This window comes from Limanda limanda, chromosome 22, assembly GCF_963576545.1.
Source record: "Limanda limanda chromosome 22, fLimLim1.1, whole genome shotgun sequence".
Lineage (NCBI taxonomy): Eukaryota > Metazoa > Chordata > Actinopteri > Pleuronectiformes > Pleuronectidae > Limanda > Limanda limanda.
In genome coordinates this window covers 4,444,752-4,466,232 of record NC_083657.1, presented here as the reverse complement: position 1 = coordinate 4,466,232, position 21,481 = coordinate 4,444,752, and the positions used below count along the sequence as shown (strand labels likewise).

At 46.8% G+C, this 21,481-nt stretch overlaps 3 protein-coding genes across 3 annotated transcripts; all 3 read left to right on the top strand.

Moving 5' to 3' along the window:
• The first annotated feature begins 175 nt into the window (after positions 1-175).
• LOC133028696 (serrate RNA effector molecule homolog) lies at positions 176-6,899 on the top strand. The gene is made up of 21 exons (XM_061095658.1): positions 176-248; positions 1,448-1,570; positions 1,684-1,794; positions 1,884-2,024; positions 2,354-2,414; positions 2,498-2,795; positions 2,909-3,156; positions 3,235-3,426; positions 3,499-3,634; positions 3,734-3,861; positions 3,942-4,003; positions 4,253-4,331; positions 4,429-4,593; positions 4,818-4,991; positions 5,080-5,233; positions 5,492-5,604; positions 5,711-5,791; positions 5,880-6,030; positions 6,131-6,232; positions 6,369-6,495; positions 6,585-6,899. Exons 2-21 carry the CDS (start codon positions 1,452-1,454, stop codon positions 6,658-6,660), a joined length of 2,718 nt encoding a protein of 905 aa, XP_060951641.1. The 5' UTR covers positions 176-248; positions 1,448-1,451; the 3' UTR covers positions 6,661-6,899.
• An 852-nt stretch (positions 6,900-7,751) lies between these two features.
• ift46 (intraflagellar transport 46 homolog (Chlamydomonas)) lies at positions 7,752-11,779 on the top strand. Its single transcript, XM_061095721.1, has 5 exons — positions 7,752-8,167; positions 9,727-10,034; positions 10,122-10,215; positions 10,466-10,597; positions 11,307-11,779. Exons 1-5 carry the CDS (start codon positions 8,039-8,041, stop codon positions 11,664-11,666), a joined length of 1,023 nt encoding a protein of 340 aa, XP_060951704.1. The 5' UTR covers positions 7,752-8,038; the 3' UTR covers positions 11,667-11,779.
• Positions 11,780-12,617: 838 nt separating this feature from the next.
• On the top strand, positions 12,618-20,321 carry si:ch73-71d17.2 (RPA-related protein RADX). Its single transcript, XM_061095660.1, is given in 19 exon segments — positions 12,618-12,647; positions 12,650-12,724; positions 12,798-12,909; positions 14,624-14,813; positions 14,899-15,158; positions 15,290-15,456; positions 15,591-15,747; positions 15,861-15,969; positions 16,846-16,937; positions 17,072-17,197; positions 17,397-17,501; positions 17,623-17,796; positions 17,915-18,039; positions 18,276-18,535; positions 18,621-18,671; positions 19,419-19,462; positions 19,587-19,847; positions 19,924-20,058; positions 20,177-20,321. Coding segments are annotated over 19 exon segments (2,598 nt in total). The 3' UTR covers positions 20,302-20,321.
• Positions 20,322-21,481: the final 1,160 nt, after the last annotated feature.

Sequence of the window (21,481 nt, the reverse complement as noted above, 5' to 3'; positions counted from 1 at the left end):
TTTCTCTTTTATTATATTTTATTAAATTAACCAGCCGCTTTTCACTCTTATTATCATTGTTGTGTTTTGCACAAGCCTCCAGGGGGCGCTTGTGTTTGTGGGAGACTAAAAACCTGACCGGAACTAAAAGAAATTGGAGCTCATTTGAACCGGAAGTGTCGTAGGTTGGGTTTCCTCTCCGGCTGGCGGTGAAACAGTCGCTTTAGCTCCGGAGCTAATTCTTCACTTTGTGAGCGGAGAACTTTCAGGTAAAATCACTACGAACTTATAAATAATGCTCGTTTCGCCGCTGAACGCGAAGCGAACAAACACGAAAGGAAAATTAATTGTAAATAATATTTATATTTGCACGCTGGCTTAGCTCTGATGCGAGCTAGCTAATTAGCCGCTGTTAGCTAGTCCCAGCCATAGTCCAGCTGCTCCAAGACTAACGTAAACTTTACCGTCACAGTTGACATTATTCTTGTGTGACGTCATTTATCAAAGCCATTGTGTTTACGTGCAGTTTGTGAGTGAAACCCGCAGCGGCCACAAAGGGTCAATGCTAGCCAAGCACAGCACAAGCTAACAGGCTAACCGAGCTAGCATCCACACAAGGCACGATTCAATAACATGTTGCTTGTGCGACGATTCGTGTTTCCTCGGTTTGTTGTCGTCGTGTTTCGGGCTTCGGTGATTTAGTGTGAGTGTTGGCCTAACGTGGAAGAAGAGGAAGTATTAAATCATGCGAAATCACACGTTTAATTCATCCTGAGACATCTTGAGTTGGATGTTCTGGATGTGTGGGCTTCACCCCCAAACGTCCAGAACATTAAGTGTTAATTTAATAATTAAAGAAACTAGGTTTAATACGTGAGAAACTGAAATCTGCAACTCTTTCACCATTTTGACCTCTAATTCAAAGGTTGAACGTCTTGTTAATTCATGTTGATGAGCTTTAATATTTAAATGAATGTCAAGCTTGGTCACAGTTTGCTTATGGTTTAGTGAATTAATTGTATTTTAATTGACTGATCAGCTCAGTGTGCAGTGAACTGAGTGACGATGAACAAACTATCACTGAAGGAAACCTGCTCGATCAAGTTTAATGTGTCAACGTGAAGAAACAATGCAAATCTAATCTGAACAACGCGACCAATTAAACCTGTTTATTCCATCAACTCTGCATGAACTGGAAACTGGTATTAATTAGCTGCTGTGTCCTGATTCACATTAATGTTGGTTAAATCAAAATGTCTCTTGTTGCACATCTGAAACGATGAATTATTCGTTATTATTTTTAACATACCAAGAAAGGAATCTTTATATTTGACAAACTGATTCTTTCTTTTAAACTTTAGATGAAGACACATTATTTAACATCTGTGTCTAAGATTAGTCAAATAAAGGATCAATGATCGTCTGACAAAAGCTTCACGACTTTAAATTAAATTGTCTGTGTTTTCAGTCCAATGGGAGACAGCGATGATGAGTTCGACAGGAGGAGGCGGGACAAGTTCAGGAGAGAGAGGAGCGACATGGAGCGGTCGAGGGAGAGGGAGGAGAGGAGGCGGGACGACTGGCCCGACAGGTAAACCCACCTGACGTCCCTCTCACCCAGTTCACTGAAATTGTGTTGGTTGGTGGAAGCATGAGCTTGAGTGTGTTCATGTGTGTGACTGTGTGTATATATCACTTGTTCAGGGACTGGGACCGCGGCAGAGAGAGGAGGAGGGATTACGATCGCGGCCGCAGAGAGAGGTTTTCTCCCCCTCGACACATCAGCCCTCAACACAAACGCATGAGGAGAGACTGGTGAGCTGTGTGTGTGTGTTTCAGCAGCACGTGTGTATTTTATCCACTTATCTATACTCATTCTGTAATTTGTGGCTGAATGTTTTCAGGGATGACCACCGGGGGGAGCCGTACCGCTACGACATGCCCTACGGAGGAGGGGCTCCGTTTCCAGGGGCGGGGCCTCAGGGCTGGCATCCTGACCTCCCCCACCTTCACCCCCACCATGGAGGTCACCCACTTCAGGGCAGGTGAGTCTCTGCCCCCAACATGTGGTCAAAGTTCAAGATCGTCTTGAGTTAACATGTTTTGGGTTTCTTGAACATATCTTAAATCTGCCTCTAAGGATATTCTTCAAATTAAGACCAGTTGTAATTTGGACTCAGAGATAAACTGATTTAGATGTTACCGGTCAAAGGTCACAGTGACCTCATGTTATGGTGAATATAACATGACAAACACCTGGAGGAACTGAGACTTCAGTGGTTAGTGGAGACGTTCATCCACAGACCTGTGTTTCCAACAGAGGTGACAAGAAGTCTGATGTGATGTTTCTCTCTTGTGGTTAATATTGTTTCAGGCTGGGGATGGCGGATCCTGACCTTCCTCCTCCTGGTCCTCCCACCATGAGGAGCTTTAAGGTGAGAAAACAAACTGGGCTTCTGTCACAACATGTGAGCTTGGGGTCAAAGGTCAGGACGCACTCATTCTAATTCATTTTCAGGAGTTCCTGTTGAACATGGAGGACAGTGTCGATGAGACGGAGGCGGTGAAGCGTTACAACCAGTACAAGCTGGACTTCAGGAGGCAGCAGCTGCAGGACTTCTTCCTACAGCACAAAGACCAGGAGTGGTTTCGCTCAAAGTACCACCCCGAAGACATCATGGCCAGTAAGGCGGAGTCTCTGGCCTCCCTCAAAACCCGGCTCGGCGTCTTCCTCTTCCTTCTGGACAACAACTGGCTGGAAAACTTGTCTCTAAACATGGACCACAGCTCAGCAATCATAAAACTCCTCGACGCAGGTGAGATCAGTGAATGTATATTAAGATATAAACCTTATATTTACATATATCCAGGTGCTGGCGTCACCTCGCGGAGGATTCTGGGTAATGTGCCCTTCTCTCTTTCCCTGCAGCCGTGATAAAGATGGAGGGAGGTACAGACTTTGACCTGCAGGTCCTGGAGGCACCTGCAGCTCCGGTGGCAGCAGCGGGCGGAGAGACGAGCGGTGGCGTCATCAGTGGAGGAGCAGCTGGAGGCGAGAAGAGCCAGGGCGAGCAGAGCAAAGGAAGCGTCAGCGATCAGAGCAGCTCAAAGGCGACCAGTAGTCGACCGGAGGCGTCGACCAGCGGAGAGAAGGGCGAGAAAAAAGACTGTGATAAGGTCAGAATGATGTCACACAGCGGTAAAAAACAGTGACCACATGTTCGCGTCAGGGCATTAAACATATTTTTTCCCCAGGACTGTGAAGAGGAGGCCAAGCAGAATGGCAAGAAGGAGAAGGACGAAGAGGAGGAGGGGGAAGAGGGGGAGGAGGAGGAGGGTGAGGAGAAGAAAGATGATGAGGAGGAGGAGGGAGAGGAGGAGGAGGAAGAAGAGGAGGGTGAGGAGAAGAAGAAGAAAGAGAAGAAGAAGACGACAAAGACAAAGAAGGTGAGTTGGTTCTTGATGACACTAACGTTTTTTGTGGTGTTGGTATTAAATCCTGTCGACTCCTCCTCTCAGGGCAGGAAAAGAAAACGCAGCGTGTCAGTTGACAGCGGTGAGGGGAGTGCCTCCGACTCAGACTCCTCCCGCTCTGAAGGAGAGAAGGAGGAGGACGAAGAGAAAGAAGAGGAAGAGGAGGAGGAAGGAAAAGACGGTACTGACCAATTTGTTTTCCTTCATCAGCAGCTGTTTAGTCAAAGGCGAAACAACAGAAAGAGTAGAGGCAACTTATCAATGTGTGTTTGTCTTTCAGAGCGTCGTAAAGAGCGAGGGAAAGAGAGGGAGAAAGAGGCCCCTGCGAAACCCCGCCCCCTCCACCTCACCACCTCCCTGTTCATCAGGAGCATCCCACCAGAGGTGTCAAAGGAGGAGATCACTGCGGTAAGAGAACACTCACTCAAACACACACACACACACACACACACAAATCACACCTGGACTAACCTGGCTTGTGTGTGTAGTTGTGTCGCAGGTACCCAGGCTTCCTACGGGTGGCGCTGTCGGACCCTCAGCCTGAGAGGAGGTGAGTACTGAAGCGTTGGATGTCATTATTTCAGTCTCATCACACATTTATCATCCAGTTTATTTAAAACACACCTGCTTTGCATTTATAATCGTGGTTTCCGTCTCTTCTAATCCACGGAAATATTGATGCTGGTATTGTCTCCTAAGAGTTGATAACTAAGTCAAACTGAGGAATCTTAACTGTGATATCACCACAGTTCAACCATGACAGCCTCGTCTCACATGTTGTTGTCCGTGTGTGTGTCAGGTTCTTCAGGCGGTGTTGGGTGACTTTCGACCGCGCTGTGAACATCAAGGAGACGTGCTGGAACCTCCAGAACATCAGGGTAAATCCACCAAAACCCACCAGTCCTAGTCAAGCCGTCACAGACTTGAACTGATCATTAAGTGATATCTGCCCTCTGTCTTCCTCCCAATCCTCAGCTCAGAGACTGCGAACTGTCTCCGGTGGTCAACAGAGATCTGTGTCGGCGCGTTCGCACCGTCAACGGTCTGACGCACCACAAACCGGTTGTGAGGAACGACATCCGTCTGTCAGCCCGACTTGTGCACAGCTTGGACCAGAGGGGGGAGCTGTGGGCCGAACAGGTACAGTCCTGTCGTTCACAGCACATTAAAACTCTGAACAGGAAGTTAGTGATTGTAGTTTGGCAGCTCACCAACGGGATCTGACCACAGTTAATGCAGCTGCTTTTATTTTGAAAGAACAGGAGTTGACTACAGTCAATTCAGCTGGTTGCTTTTATTTTGACCGTCTGGCTCACTGTAATGAGCTGAATTATCCATAATCTCTCAATAACGTGTGTGTACAGATGGAGACGAACCCCGTCCTGAAGAACATTACAGATTACCTCATAGAGGAGGTCAGCGCTGAGGAGGAGGAGCTTATTGGCGCTTCCGGGGGCAACAGTGAAGACGCAGGTGACGCCAAAGACCCCGCCTCTTCCTCTGACGTCAGCGTGGAGACGGACGACAAGCTAATGAAGGTTGGAGGAGCTCAGGAAGTCTTATTCTGTCATAATGTTTTTAAAGTTATGATTCTGACGGTTAAATATTGTGTGTGTTTGTGCTCAGGTGCTGGACAGACTGCTGCTCTACCTGCGCCTCGTTCACTCTGTAGATTATTATAACTTCTGTGAGTATCCTGCTGAGGACGAGATGCCTCATCGCTGTGGCCTGATCCATGTACGAGGACCCCTACCTGTGGCCAAGATCACTGCAGCTGAGAGTACGCATACGCACGCACACTCACACACACATATAAATAAAAATAGACTTGATCATCATCAGTTAGCTATCAGACATTTATGTTCACCTCAGGATGAACCCCAGTTACTTGGATCTTAAACTCCAGCGCCACCTTTAGGTCAAATATTTAGTCACGTGTGGAAATTGCAGGTTACGAGTTACCTCCTGTAACACACATGAAGTCGTACACGCTGTGGAAGTCGTCATGTGACCGAGCGTTTTTCTTCTGATTTTACAGTGACTGAACATCAGAGGATGTGTGAAGAGCGTCTGGCTCCTCTGCTGTCACCATCAGAGACACTGAATGAGGAAGAAGCTGCCAGGCTGGGAAAGAAAGACCCGGAACAAGAGGTGCCACACCTGTCTCTCTATCTACCTGTCTGCCTGTTAATCTGTCTGTATACCCGTCTGTTTACCTGTCTCTCTTACTTCAACACCCGTCTGTCTGTCTACTCAGGTGGAGAAGTTCCTGACAGCCAACTCTCAGGAGCTCAGTAAAGACAAGTGGTTGTGTCCTCTGAGCGGGAAGAAGTTTAAGGTGAGTCCAAGTTGTCTGAGTCCTGTGTGCTTCCTGTGGGGAATGAGCGGTTTCCATGGTAACATTTGATATTGTTGATATTGTTCAGGCTCCGGAGTTTGTGCGTAAACACATCCTGAACAAACACGGAGACAAGGTCGCCGCCGTCAGACAGGAGGTGGAGTTCTTCAACAACTTCCTGTTGGACTCCAAGAGACCCGCCCTTCCTGAGAACAAGCCCCTCCTACCGCTAGTGCAAGGTGAGATCCAAAAAGTTGTAGTCAATGTGCTGGTGAATGGCACTCTGGGAGATGTAGGAACAAACTTCAACTTAAGCTCTGACTTGTCTTGCTCTTCCAGCCGCTCCCCCTGGCATGCCTGGATTTCATGGTCAGTCGCAGCAACAGCAAAGTCTTCTGGGATATCCCCCTGGTGTCAGACCTCCCATGCCTGGTTTTCCTGGTATATATATACACACACACTAACAATGAAAGAGCTCAGATCTCCCACATTTCACTCAACACAATGACACAACTTGTATCTCACTAAAGATTATTTTTATTAATCCATTCATTTTCTGTTTGTGTGTGTGTTGCAGGTGGGGGACCTCCCTACCCCCACAACCAGTTTGGAGGTGGCCGTGGTAACTACGACAACTTCAGAGGTCATTTAGGAGGAGGAGGAGGAGGTGGAGGAGGGTTTCCCCCGAAACCACGGAACAACAGGTAAAGTCCCATCTGATCAACACGTGATCAATAACTTCACTGTGTGCTGTCGTCACTCTGACTCTCTCTCTCTCTCCCTCTCTGTGCAGGGGCGCACGAGGAGACCCTCGCTCAATCATCGAGTACAGAGACCTCGACGCTCCGGAGGACCTCGACTTCTTCTGAACACAACGAAGTCAAAACACAGGATGTTTTTTTTAGACGTTTTTTATTTCTACGTTTTCCCATGATTCGTTTCATCTTCCCTCCATATCTAGCTCGTCTTTTAGTTTGAGTTAGGACATGAACTGTGTGTGTGTGCGTGGGTGCTTGTGTGTGTGTACGTCCGGAGCAGGACCAATGTGACTGTCCATCATTGATTAAATGAATTGTTCCACTTTCCAATAAAGATCAATAGAGGAAGACTGATGTCTATGCAGCATTTTTTACTGTTTATAAATACCAGTGGTGTATAAAGTACTTGAAAGCCATACTTGAGTAAAAGTACAGATATCTTACCTGAAAGTGACTTCGGTAAAAGTAGAAGTCACCCGTCAGAAAATGACTTGAATAATAGTCTTAAAGTAGCTCATATTAAAAGTACTTAAGTATCAAAAGTATCTGGTGTTGAAATGTACTTAAGTATCAAAAGTAAAAGTACAAGTACCAAAATTAAAAATGCAAAGTGGTTTTTATAGTAGATCTATACAGACACAAAACAACCCAAAATGTTTCTCCTCAAGATTTATCTCAACTGACTGAAAAATGTTAACAATATGAATATAATGTATAATTTTACAAATTTTGAACCCTAGATGAGAGAGAGAGAGAGAGATAGAGAGGCGTGCTGCGCCAACCTCCGCTGTTCAAGTAACGAGCCAGTTTGAGACTTTAAGAAGTAGAAAGTACACATATTTGTGCTCAAATGTAGCGAGTAAAAGTTAAATGTCGTCAGGAAAATAAATACTCAAGTAAAGTACAGATATGTGAAAAATCTACTTAAGTACAGTAACAAAGTATTTCTACTTCGTTACTTCCCACCACTGATAAAGACGCTATATATATATATGACATTTAAATCGTTAAACATACAATATCATGCCTTTATTAAATGGCGTATAATATACTAACTTAAAAAACATATGATATGATCTATAATAATAAGTACTTTCACTGAAAAATACCCTTAAATGTGAGAAATGTTTTCCATCAAGTTGGACTACACTACCCATGATGCTTTGTGCGGTCGGTTGCCAGGAGACGGGACCAGCGGGTTGTTGAGTTAGCTGCGGAGAGTCGAGTTTAGAACCGAGTTCATCCGGTAATTTAACGTTTAAACGGTTCAGACTAAAGTTCTGTTGTGTTTTTAATACCGGAACTCGCGGGTGTTTACAGCTTCCGACTATTTAAATAACCTCTTCCGGTTCGGTTTGTTGTGAGGCGGCTGGTGTTAGCATAGCGACGGGTCTGATGCTAACGGAGCTAACGGGACAGGAAGTCGGTATTTTAACGGACAGATAATCGGTTGAGTCCCCGGTGGATACATGTGATCGCCCGGTGTCCTATGGAGCGGACTGACCGGAGGACAGACCCCCGCCGGTTGGACAACCAGCCGTACGACGAGAGCCTGGAGGTGGAGGACTCCGAGGAGGTGGCGAGTGTCTCCAGCCCGACTCCCCGGGGCCAGCGTCCGGTAAGATCCAGAGCCCGGGACCCGAGGAGGACCAGGGGCCCGAAGACCCGGGTCCTCGGGGGGGAATCACACATTCCACTCATTTCCTGTTGAATGATCTGATTGATCCCTGATCAGATCATTATGATTATTCATTCTACTTATGTATAAACTCAGTTTGGTCCTCTGGTTGTCAACATAGAGCTCGGGCCCCTCCAGAGGTCACCTGATGAATCTCAAAGGTCCACGTGATCTTTTGAGAAGTGGGTGAGCTGCGTCTAAATTCAAGATCTGATCCTTTGGTTGTCAGAGGACGTGTAGATCAAAAAGGCGAAAACTCGGAAACAAGGATTTCCTTAATTGGCATTTTAATTAGTAATTTGACTATATAAAAACAGGCTGAGACGTCATGATTGACAGGTGAGACTGACACAAGTCTTTTAGTGTTTGGACTAGGACCCGAGGACCAGGACCCGGCTGTCTGAGACAAACAGTCCGCCGAGGAGCCTCCAGGGGGATGGGGGGGTGAACCAGAGAGAAACATGAACAAGATGTGATTTGTTGTAAAGCTTAATTTACGACGAGTGATGAGTTTTCTACTAACAGGGTTCGTACGGTTATGGAAAACCTGGAAAAGTCATGGAATTTTAAAATGTGTTTTTCCAGGCCTGGAAAAGTCATGGAAAAAAATAATCTTCCGAAAATTTTGGAAAAGTCATGGAAATTTGTTATATTCATATTTTCATGTCGTTCATTTTAGGGATCGGCATAATTAATAAACGATTGATTAAGACAATTTAATCGAAAGCCCATCCCTAGTTAATTTACGCTGAGTTTTAAATAATTCATATGCTTTTAAAGAAATACGCTCAAAATATAGGCAGGCATACTTGGGTTTGTGTCATTTAAGGTATACTGAATGCCTTGGAATTCTCATTGTTGGTTTGAATACTACATTTTGTCACTTTTTCGTGTATACACCGAGATTTCACAAAATGTTCGGTCATGGAAATTTGGTTTAAAGTTTTTGAAAAGTCATGTAAATCCATTGGTCAAAATGTGTATGAACCCTGTACTTAACTGATTCACACATTCCACTCATTTCCTGTTGAATGATGTGATTGATCCCTGATCAGATCATTATTAATATTCATTCTACTTATGTATAAACTCAGTTTGGTCCTCTGGTTGTCAACATAGAGCTCGGGCCCCTCCAGAGGTCACCTGATGAGTCTCAGAGGTCCACGTGACCTTTTGAGAAGTGAGTGAGCTGCGTCAGGATCTGATCCATTCGGTCATCAGAGGACGCTTAGATCACAAAGGCGAAAACTCGGAAACAAGGATTTCCTTAATTGGCATTTTAATTAGTTATTTGATAATATAAAAACAGGCTGAGACGTCATGATTGACAGCTGAGACTGACTCACGATTCTTTTAGTCTTTGTTTAAGCTGCAGAAACTCAGTGTCAGAGTGAAGCATCTTCACTCAGAGACGATCTTTGTTCAGTTCAGTTTATTCTGTAGTCTTAAGACCACCGTGTTCTCACAGTCGCATTCTGATTGGTCATTTGTCCTGTCAGTCATTCTCCAGACGAAGTCGGGAGGGGCGTGGCCTGATGTCGGCCAACAGCAGCAGTGACGAGTTTGAGGAGGATCAAAAGCCTCAGAGGCCCAAAGAGCCAATCGGTAGGCAGCCTGGTGCCAGTCCCAACGAGGAGGAGGATGAGGAAGAGGAGGATGAAGAGGAGGAGGATGACGATTCAGACGAAGAGGATACAGACGATGACGACGAACCGGGGCAGGCTCCGGAGGGGGCGTATGACCCGGCCGACTACGCCAACCTGCCTGTGAGCACCGAGGTCAAAGAGCTGTTCCAGTACATCACACGGTGAGACGAGCCTGCAGACCAAGCTGTGACTCTCAGGTGAATCCTTTCAAAAGTCTCAGTGTTGATTTCCTTCTCTGTCTCCTTCAGCTACACTCCTCAGTCCATTGAGTTGGATCACAGTCTGAAACCCTTCATCCCAGACTTCATCCCGGCTGTCGGAGACATCGACGCCTTCCTGAAGGTACGTCGCTGTGTAGATATGACATCACTTCCTCCTCCAGGTTTATCTCCAGCCCGCGCTGGATACCAGGACTTTTATTGTGAAAGTAAAAACACACCAAACACTGTTTAATAATAAACACATGAGCGCTGACTTTAACAAGACTCTGATGTTACACTGAAGGCCTCACATGAGCGACAGGAAGTGTTTACCTGCTGCTGCTTCTTCTTTCTGTGACCTCTGACCTCAGTATGACCTGTGATGCGTTCAGGTGCCGAGGCCGGACGGGGTCACGGACGCTCTGGGTCTGTTGGCTCTGGACGAGCCCAGCGTGAAGCAGTCTGACCCCACGGTTCTGTCGCTGTGGCTGTCGGAGGAAACCAAACAACACGGAGCCACAGAGGTACATATACTTATACACACGTCTATTTAGTGATGGCGAGATGAAGCTTCATGAAGCGTTGAAGCTTTCCATCCAATTGGTTCGCTCATGGGCCGAAGCCTCATGGGGCTTCATTTGCTCTACGGTGCCATCAAGTGGACATTAAATGTAAATGTGATTATAATGACACCATGGATTTGCTGTGTGAAGCTTTGAATTGAATAAATAAATGAATGATGTTTGTGATGCCAATACATAAACGATTATTATTAATACGGAGTCTGTCTTTATGATACAATGGCGTGGTCAAAAGTGAAAGTGGAAACAAATTAGTGAGAGGGTTGTGATGTGAATGTGCTTATGTGTGTGGGCGGACGAAATGTAACACGTACAATAGAGATAACGGTTTATTAATTTTTATTTAAAAACAACTTTTCAACAGTGCTGGGTTTCAGGCGGCTTCTTTTTTTGAATTAATTTCGCCTGCTTTAGAAAAGATTCTTTTTGAAAGAGACGTATGTGATCAACACAAGCCTCGATACGCGCTTTACAAAACTCATCCTGTATTACTCGACACGCGCTTCGAAGCCTCGACACGGGAGGACGCGTCACTAGTCTATATACACAAACACATCTGCACACACATTGTCAACTCTCACACACACACACTCATACACCTGTCTCACCTGTCCTTATTTCGTCTTATCTTGTCCTGTCTGACCGTCCTCAGCTGAAGAAGGTGACGAGCGTGGCGAGTCCTCAGTCGATTCCTCGGGCGGTGGACAGCTGGGTGGAGAGCATCAGCGCGCTGCACCGCTCCAAACCAGCGGCGAGCGTCCACTACGGCCGCGCCATGCCCGACATCGACAGCCTGATGCAGGAGTGGCCCGGCGAGCTGGAGGAGCTCCTGGGGCGTCTCCAGCTGCCGCCCGCCCGCCTCAGCTGCAGCCTGATGCAGTACGTGGACCTGGTGTGCGCCCTGCTGGACGTCCCCGTGCACAGCAACAGGATCCAGTCTCTGCACCTGCTGTTCAACCTCTACCTGGAGTTCAGAGACTCGCAGCACTTCACACGCAGATCACAAACCTGACACAGGTGCAGAGAGCGAGGAGGTCACGACCTTTGACCTGGTCTCATCCGTGTCAGACAGAACTGTTTCTGTGTTCCACTCTTTATTCTTTCAAATAAACTTTATCATGTCAATAAAACGCTTTGAAAATCATCCTCTGACTCTAAGCTCGTTTCAAGTCTTCTTCAATACAGCTCATGTTCATTTAGTAAATTATGAACCATAAAGCAATGTATGTGTATGTGTTGGGGCATGGAGATCATGTGATTGCCAGCTAGTACTGTCCAATAGGAGCAGGCCACAGGGGGGGGTCTCAGGTGAGTCTCTCGATCCTCTTCACCTGAGCAGGTACGACTCGTCACCCTCAACAAAACATCAGCAGTAGTGGAAAGTGATTGAGTACATTTGCTCAAACTAATGCTACTTAATACTATATTATACAAAATAAACATAAAAATCAGCCCCTCAACGTTAAATTGATGCATCAATAATCACAAACAGTTCAAATGATCCTTACATATACGAATGAACCCTTTATTGTTGTTAAATGTACTTTGAATACAGGAGGTAGGTTGCGTATGTTTCTAAACTATGATGTCATCGCCTTGAATTCAGCTCAAAGCTCAGAAGTTTGTTTAACTTTGACTTTGTGTTGCTTTGTTCATCGGGTTATTGGTTCAATATTCTGTTATATATATATGTACACGTTCAATAAATCAATACCTCTGATTGATCAATGCAATGTTAATGTTCAGTGTGGGTCAGATAAAAGTTTATTCATGTTTAATGTCATTAAGCTTCAGTATAAAATGATGAGAATATAATGAACATATTTACATAAATGTAACAAATATCCTTATTAAACTGGTTTGTAAAAAAAACCTGTTCTATTTTAATAAAAGAAGAAGAAAGATGTAATTGATTTAACATCAAACATTTTTATTTGATGTGATTTGAAAGATAACTCCCACAATGCACCGCACTGTTATTGTTGATGCCGTCTGTCCAACATGGCGGCTGCGGGCTGCGTCCTCCGCAGAACCCTGACCCGGTCCAGGTCCAGGTCCGGACCCAACCAGGTCAGATCCGGTTTACCTCCAACATGTTTGTGTAGCATGTGTGTAACATGTGTGTCCTCGTCTTGTGTCTCAGGAGTCCTCGTCCTCTCCCGCGGTCTGCAGGGACTTCCTGTCCGTGGTGGACCTGCAGCGCTACAGCAGAGACCAAGGGTCGTCCGTCTACTTCCCCCAGGCGGTGCTCAGCGGTGAGACCACACAGAGCAAGACACGTTGTACTGGCTCATTGACAGAGAGACACACGTTCGATTCCGTCCCTGCCCACATGCGCCAGGGTGTAATACTGTACGTCCACTAGAGGGCAACAGAGAGCCAAGAGTCTCTGACAACAACAAAGATGGTGACAGTAGAGGATGAAGAGGATCCGTACAGAATATGACTCCATCTGACCTGTCTCTGTCCTCTCTGTCCTCCCTGTCCTCCTTGTCCTCCCTGTCCTCCCTGTTGTCCCTTCCTTCTTGTCCTCCCTGTCCTCCCTGTGGTCCCTGTCCTCCCTGTGGTCCCTGTCCTCCCTGTGGTCCCTGTCCTCCCTTCCTTCTTGTCCTCCCTGTCCTCCCTGTTGTCCCTGTCCTCCCTTCCTTCTTGTCCTCCCTGTGGTCCCTGTCCTCCCTGTGGTCCCTGTCCTCCCTGTGGTCCCTGTCCTCCCTGTGGTCCCTGTCCTCCCTCTTGTCCCTGTCCTCCCTCTTGTCCCTGTCCTCCCTGTCCTCCCTATCCTCCCTGTCCTCTCTGTTGTCCCTGTCCTCCCTGTCCTCCCTGTCCTCCCTCTTGTCCCTGTCCTCCCTCTTGTCCCTGTCCTCCCTCTTGTCCCTGTCCTCCCTGGCCTCCCTGTCCTCCCTGTGGTCCCTGTCCTCCCTGTGGTCCCTGTCCTCCCTGTGGTCCCTGTCCTCCCTCTTGTCCCTGTCCTCCCTGTCCTCCCTATCCTCCCTGTCCTCTCTGTTGTCCCTGTCCTCCCTGTCCTCCCTGTCCTCCCTCTTGTCCCTGTCCTCCCTCTTGTCCCTGTCCTCCCTCTTGTCCCTGTCCTCCCTGGCCTCCCTGTCCTCCCTGTGGTCCCTGTCCTCCCTGTGGTCCCTGTCCTCCCTGTGGTCCCTGTCCTCCCTCTTGTCCCTGTCCTCCCTGTCCTCCCTATCCTCCCTGTCCTCTCTGTTGTCCCTGTCCTCCCTGTCCTCCCTGTCCTCCCTCTTGTCCCTGTCCTCCCTCTTGTCCCTGTCCTCCCTCTTGTCCCTGTCCTCCCTGGCCTCCCTGTCCTCCCTGTGGTCCCTGTCCTCCCTGTTGTCCCTGTCCTCCCTGTCCTCCCTCTCCTCCCTGTCGTTCCTGTCCTCCCTGTGGTCTCTGTGGTCCCTGTCCTCCCTGTCCTCCCTGTGGTCCCTGTCCTCCCTATCCTCCCTGTCCTCCCTCTCCTCCCTGTCGTCCCTGTCCTCCCTGACCTCCCTTTCCTCCCTGTCCTCCCTGTCCTCCCTGTCCTCCCTTCCTTCTTGTCCTGCCTGTCCTCCTTGTCCTCTCTGTCCTCCCTGTCCTCCCTGTCCACCCTGTCCTCCCTGTCCTCCCTGTGGTCCCTGTCCTCCCTGTCCTCCCTGTCCTCCCTGTGGTCCCTGTCCTCCCTGTCCTCCCTGTCTTCCCTGTCCTCCCTGTCCTCCCTGTGGTCCCTGTCCTCCCTATGGTCCCTGTGGTCCCTGTCCTCCCTGTCCTCCCTCTTGTCCCTGTCCTCCCTCTTGTCCCTGTCCTCCCTGGCCTCCCTGTCCTCCCTGTCCTCCCTATCCTCCCTGTCCTCCCTGTTGTCCCTGTCCTCCCTGTCCTCCCTGTCCTCCCTCTTGTCCCTGTCCTCCCTGGCCTCCCTGTCCTCCCTGTGGTCCCTGTCCTCCCTCTTGTCCTACCTGTCCTCCCTGTCCCCCCTGTCCCCTCCAGGTGAAGACCTGTACGACGTCACACTGACGGACGGCGACTGCCGGCTGCAGGTGACTCTGGATCCTGGTCTGAACCGGCTGGTGGAGAGACACGTCCTGCGGGTGGGCTCGACGCTACGCAACGCCACCTTCGCCCTCGCCATGAGCGCTCAGTACCCAGCATGCACCGGGGCCTCTGCAGAGACAGACAGGTGAGGGAGTGAGGGAGTGAGTGAGTGACAGGTGACTCTATCAATGTGTCATAATGAATCAGGGTCGATGTCTCTGGGCCTGCAGCTACCGACTGGAGGAGGCGGAGGTCAGAGGGGACGATGAGGACGGCGAGGACGATGGCGCCCGGAGGTTTGACGTGGACGCCGACTCTCTGCCCTGGTTTGGATCCTCAGACCCTGCAGGTGCTCTGGCTCCTCTGAGAGCCAATAGGAGTGTGTTTCTCCCCCAGTGGAACAATGTGGACTACAGTGGGGAGGTGTGGAGGGAAGCCCCGCCCACTGAGGAAGAGGCGGAGCATGGAGATGATAAAGAGGAGGAGGAAGGTGGAGCCATCATTGCATTTGAATAATAAATACATAGATTAAGCTCACAATTGTTAAATCACTACTTTGTTAGTTCGGATTGAATATTTGATTTTTATTGTAAAATAAAGAAAGTGTATGTGTGTTGTCAGGGCAACGACCTGCTGTGACGGTGTCTGAGCTGCGTGACTCCTTCCTGTCTGGTCATCGCGGCGTTGCCAGGGGCGCCGTCCAGCTTCGTCTGATCACACGCATCATCAACAAGTCACACCTGATGTATTATGGGAGAACCGACCGAAACTGTGAATGTCCTTATAAGGTCGGTGAATACACACACACACACACACACATACACACACACACACACACACACACACACACACAGTTGTAAGGGACATTTTATTTTGTGTTGAGATTGATCCCTATGGAACGCCAAACTGTCTTTCTGCTCAGGCGGTGTTGGAGGTGTGCGACCGGACTGGAAGTGTGTGTGTGGTGTTGTGGAACAGTGTGTGTGTCAACTGGTATCACCATCTGAAGCCGGGTGATGTCATCAGCCTGAGACGCTATCGAGTCAAACGTCATTACCAGGCTGAGCTGGACGATATAGGTACACTCTAACCCGTCTCACTGTCATGTGGGGACTTGTATTTTCTGATTTTTCATCCATGTTGTGGTTCCGTGAGGACAGACGTGTCCCTCTGTCTCTGTTGTTCTGTCCAGAGATCAGCGTCAACAGCAGGAATCCAGCTGCTCAGATATCTGTTCTCCCAGAATCCTCAGTTTCAACCGAGTATCTCCCACCTGCACCAGCCTACAGCTTCTACAACAGGTAAACACACACACACACACACAGTGGTGGGAAGTAACGAAGTAGAAATACTTTGTTTCTGTACTTAAGTAGATTTTTCACATATCTGTACTTTACTTGAGTATTTCTTTTCCTGACGACTTTTTACTTTTACTTGTTACATTTGAACAAAAATATGTGTACTTTCTACTTCTTACATTCTCAAACTGGCTCGTTACTTGAGCAGCGGAGGTTGGTTATCTCTCTCTCTCTCTCTCTCTCTCTCTCTCTCTCTCTCTCTCTCTCTCTCTCTCGCTCTCTCTCTCTCTCATATCTAGGGTTCAAAATTTGTAAAATTACACATTATATACATTATATTCATATTGTTGTTATAATGTTTCAGTCAGTTGAGATAAATCTTGAGGAGAAACATGTTGGGTTGTTTTGTGTCTGTATAGGACTACTATAAAAAGCACTTTGCATTTTTAATTTTGGTACTTGTACTTTTACTTTTGATACTTAAGTACATTTCAACACCAGATACTTTTGATACTTAAGTACTTTTAATATGAGCTACTTTAAGACTTTTACTCAAGTCATTTTCTGACGGGTGACTTCTACTTTTAACGAAGTCACTTTCAGGTAAGATATTTGTACTTTTACTCAAGTATGGCTTTCAAGTACTTTATACACCACTGCACAAACACACACACACACACACGTGTACATGATGCATTACCTAACCTCTGACCTCAAACCACCTCTCAACCTAACACACATTCGCCTGAATGTCTTCACTTTGTTTAAATCTGAACTTGATCTTCACAAAGATGGTAATACCAACACACAAACACACACACACACACACACACACACACACACACACACACACACACACACACACACACTGTCTTTCAGTAAGGATCTCCTGGACCGTCCTCACAGCACTGAGTGTGATGTCATCGGCCTGCTTACATTCACAGGACGAGCAGAGCGAATCAGGAGCAAGGGTGAGGGTTGCCATGGTAACTCATGGTTAATCGATTAGTCACGCAACAGATAATTATTCAGCAACCGAACAATCGTAGGAGTTTTTCCTTCACATTTACAAAAACACAGCAGCAATCTGTGTTTTCATTGGCAGATGGTCGAGGGGCGGAGCTTTTGGAGTATCGCTGGCTGCGATTGGAGGACGGGACCAGCGATCAGCCAATCCACGTGAAGCTCTTCTCCACGTCTCAACCTGATACACAACGAAACCTCCACCCATGTAAGACGAAACACTTTTCAGACATGACTAACGGGTAAAGTCCAGAGGAACACATCAGGAATCGTAGATGTGTAGTCTGTAGATTCCTTCACTTTTGCGGAACTGTCATGTCGTCCATCTTTATTTTTAAGTCTGTGACTCAGGACTAACATTAAACAAAGTAATATATTGTTTAAGATAATGTCTGTGTCTGTTTCAGTGTCTGTGGTCGTTTGTACGAGACTGAAGTTGATCAAATCTGCAAATCAAAGTCACAGCTGCAGCTTCCTGACAAACACCATCAACACTCAGGTGTACTGCACAGGTAACACTCCCCCTGCTGGTAGAAACGTGCATAACGCATATGGATCGAACCTCAGATTTTTACACCAGTCATCTTCTCTGTCATCCCTTTATTGGTCTTCTCTCATTGGTTGATTCGTCAGGACTGGGCCACCACTCAGAGATGAGTTATCGTAAACTCCGGCCAGTGCGACAGTTCCTTCAGTGGATGAGGAGCCAGGATGACACACAGGTGCTGAGCAGGGCTCTGATTGGAGGATTCTTCATGTACCCACCTCCTCCGGTCTCCCTGGAAACGTACATGAAAGATCGAAGAGGTCAGTTACGTTTCAGTCACTTTTATTTTTTTTAGATAGAAGTCAACTTCTATCTACAGTGTATGTGTGTGTGTGTGTGTGTGTGTGTGTGTGTGTGTGTGTGTGTGGTTGGTTGTAGGTGAGCCGGGTTTCCTCAGAGGGGCGGAGCTTCAGAGGGAGCTGGAGAGGCTCTGTTATCGGGAGAGACGCACCTTCTGCATCCAGGCAACAGGAACCATGGTTACGTACAGCCGCAGAGGAGAGGTAAATGTTGAACACGTACACACTCCATGGTAACAACACACTAAATAAATATGACTGCCCCCCCGAAAAACTAAAGCTAAATCATCTGTAGCGCCCCCTGGTGTCCGGCTTCATATAGCCTGCCTCCTCCATGTTAGCAGATGGACGAAACAAAAAGTACACGTAGAATAAATGTTTGTCAAACAGAACAAAGTATTTCCGATAATGTCTGACCTGTCGTCTCTGGTCTCCTGCAGGAGGATCGCTCTCTGCTCTGGACGGACAGAGCTGTATCTCGCTCCTCCTCCTTGTCCTCCCCTCGTCTCCTTACAACCTCCTCTCACCCGTCTCCCTCTCCGTCCCTCTCCTCCACTTCCTCCCTCCAGCCTCTCCCCTCCAGCCCTCATTCCTTCAGACCCCCTCTCTCCCCCTCCTCCTCCCTCTCGTCTGTATCTCCGTCCTCTCCGCCCTCCGCCCTCAGTCAGCTGACGCCTCGTCCGGTGGACCTCAGAGCAGCGTGAGACAGTAAAAGATGATTTGTGTTTTCGGAGCTGAGTCGGCGTCGAGCTCTGTGTTCACAGTCGATCTGTTTGTTCCATCAGGAAGTCGTGTAAGAGGAAACTGCTGCTTCATCCTGAAACTCCAAAGAAGAGGTGAGCATCCTGTTCTGCGTCCGTTCATTTTTTGTCTTACGGCAGAAATTCTCTTCAAGGGTGTCGTGGAATTTTCCCAATAATCAAGCACAAGTCAGCAACTGTTCTTTCTGGAGTTTTAATTCTACATCAACAGATGGGCATCAACGTACAAGACCATGGCAAGGATTTCATACACTGAGCAATGACATACAGGAGACACAGCAGTTTTAAACATTCACAAGCTCCTCCTGTGAGAGGAACACATGTTTATCAATTAACCTCTTTGATCTTTAGAAATAAGTGATCAGTATCCTGTCTTCTCCTCGGTCTCAGGCCCCTTGAGTGTAACATCTGTTTTCGAGGATCTCTTATCAACTGTTTTACAACCCACTCACATCCCCTTTCCTGTGACCTCTTTGCTAGGTGACCCTGTAAGTGAGGAAGTCATATAACATCAGTTGCTTTGAGAAACACCCTGATAACTAAGAGAATCCATTTGCTCATCTTTCTATACATCAAAGTAGTTCCTTCTATCAATCAATGCCCAAATAGTAAAACTGCCACCACAAGGGTTTAATGGAAACAACATTTTATCTGAAAATAAAATTCAAAAATAAAGCTCCTCCTCCTGCTGCCACTCTGAAACACCACTGACGTTGTTCATGTGTCTAACGAAGCATCAGATGATTGAACTACATGTTGAACTTTTCCTATAAATGTTCTTAAAACTGAAAATGACATATTGTTTTTATTTTCGTTCCTCAGACACCCGTCGGTCACACTACAGCCAGAACAAAACGACAACACAGGTGTGTGTGTGTGTGTGTTTTACACAATGTTTGTTTTCTGGTGACTAACGCGTCAGAAGGAACGTGAGCACAGGTGATTAGAAATAAACGATGATGATGGTGAATCTTCGTCCTCTCTGTGCAGTCATCCTGTTCGAAGCCTCCATGGAGTTTCTAGAAAACTCAAATGCTGATGAAGACGAGGACAGCGATGAAGATGATGCCTCGTCCTTCGTCACCGCTCCTCTCTTTCCCGACTTCCCCCCCGTTGCCGAGGAGACACTGCCGATGCGTTACGACCACGCCAGCAGGAAGGAGCAGGCTGTCGTCGTGGCGATGGGAGGGAGGGCGGACCCTGGGAGGTTTGACCCCGCCTTCGATGACTACTACACACTGAGACTGAGAGGTACACACACAGCTTGTTTATCCATCTTTAGAAATCTGTTAAATTCGGTAGATAAATAATATAGAACGTGTTTCAGCTCTGTCAGATTCTGTGTCGGTCGACGTCGTCTTCCTCCCTCATTCCTCTCCTCCCGTCCTCCCTCACCCCAACACCTGGACCTCCATCTTATCCCACGGAGCCTTCTCTTCACATGGACCTCCACCTTCACCAGGTACACACAAACACACACACACACACACACACACACACACACACACACACACACACACACACACACACACACACACACAGTCACTCACCCACCCTCTCTCTCTCTTCCTGCCTCTCAGCTGACCTTGTGGTCTTGGCGTCCCAGCTGACCAATCAGAGGCTGGTGTGTGTCCTGGAGGCGTGTCACCTGGGGGGAACCAGAACTGAACTCATCCTGAGCCGAGCGTTTCGGCTGCCCAACTGACACGCACACACACACACACGCACACACACACACACACACACACACACACACACACACACACACACACACACACACAAACACACAGATGCCTGATGGAAGTTTTTTTATAATGTATTGTTTGGATAACGTCCATTGGATAATTTCAAGTATTTCTAGTTATTTATAACGACAGACACTGAAGCACTTTACTAAATGTTGTGAGTTGTTGTAAAAACACTGACTTCATTCGCAGCTGTTTGGTGGATTTTATCCAGATGTCAGTGGAAATCTGCCATTTGTGTAATACTAAAATACTAATAGTAGGAGTATGTGAAGTATGTGAGAGCAGTACAAGTGTTGTGTTTACGTATGAATCATTTACGTATTTAATAGAAAAGGCCACAGAATTGGTATTATTATCATTATTATATTAGTAACATTACTTAATTTCATTGGGTCATAAAATACTCACACAGTCCTTTAAAATAAAACTTAACTAATTGTTTATAAAAGTATAGAAACAATAGAATTCAGTATTTTGCATCTCACTGTGAAGAGAAGCTTTTGAAAGAGAAATAAAGTAGAGTAGAATTTTTTCTAAAACTTGATTAAATACTAATATATTAATGATACATCTTCAGGCCAAACTCTGTAAATTCTCATTCTGACCATGTTCGTGTTTTCATGTTTCCTGTTCAGACACTTAAACGTCTGTGTGTTTCAAGAAAAAGAAAAGTTTTCTTTAAGTGACATTTTATTGCCAAAAAGTTTGTGGTTGTCTCCACTGTTCTGACATCTGGATGTTTGTTCCTGTTGTTCTTTAAAAAAGTTTTGTGTTTGTTTAAACTGAAGGTTTCAGCTCATTTCACACTGTTTTCTAACAAACTGTGACACATTTTACTTTTGAGAAAGGTTCTTTAAGTGTTACAGTCTAATAAAAGATGTTGTATCCTCACTGTCTGATCCTCACTCTTCTGTTTTAACTCCCAAATTGTTTGGGCAACAAATCCTAAAAAGCTCATCACAAGTTTACAGTTTGAATCTGTAATTCTCTAAAGCAGCAGCTCACTTACGTCCAAGTCCATCAAGACTCTTTAATACATCAGTTTTATATTTTCTCATAACATAACTTTGAATTCTTCAGTTATGGCCTAAAAAATGCTTTGTGAGGTTGCAGTAACCTGGACCTTTGACCTTTATC

Bases quoted from the DNA above. Each gene is read 5' to 3' on its own strand.
- LOC133028696 (XM_061095658.1), top strand. From the start codon at position 1,452: ATGGGAGACAGCGATGATGAGTTCGACAGGAGGAGGCGGGACAAGTTC. The intron at 3,157-3,234 runs GTCAGAATGATG...TTTTTTCCCCAG, and splicing joins AGAAAAAAGACTGTGATAAG to GACTGTGAAGAGGAGGCCAA. The intron at 3,427-3,498 runs GTGAGTTGGTTC...TCCTCCTCTCAG, and splicing joins AGACGACAAAGACAAAGAAG to GGCAGGAAAAGAAAACGCAG.
- ift46 (XM_061095721.1), top strand. From the start codon at position 8,039: ATGGAGCGGACTGACCGGAGGACAGACCCCCGCCGGTTGGACAACCAG. The intron at 8,168-9,726 runs GTAAGATCCAGA...TTGTCCTGTCAG, and splicing joins CTCCCCGGGGCCAGCGTCCG to TCATTCTCCAGACGAAGTCG. The intron at 10,598-11,306 runs GTACATATACTT...GACCGTCCTCAG, and splicing joins AACAACACGGAGCCACAGAG to CTGAAGAAGGTGACGAGCGT.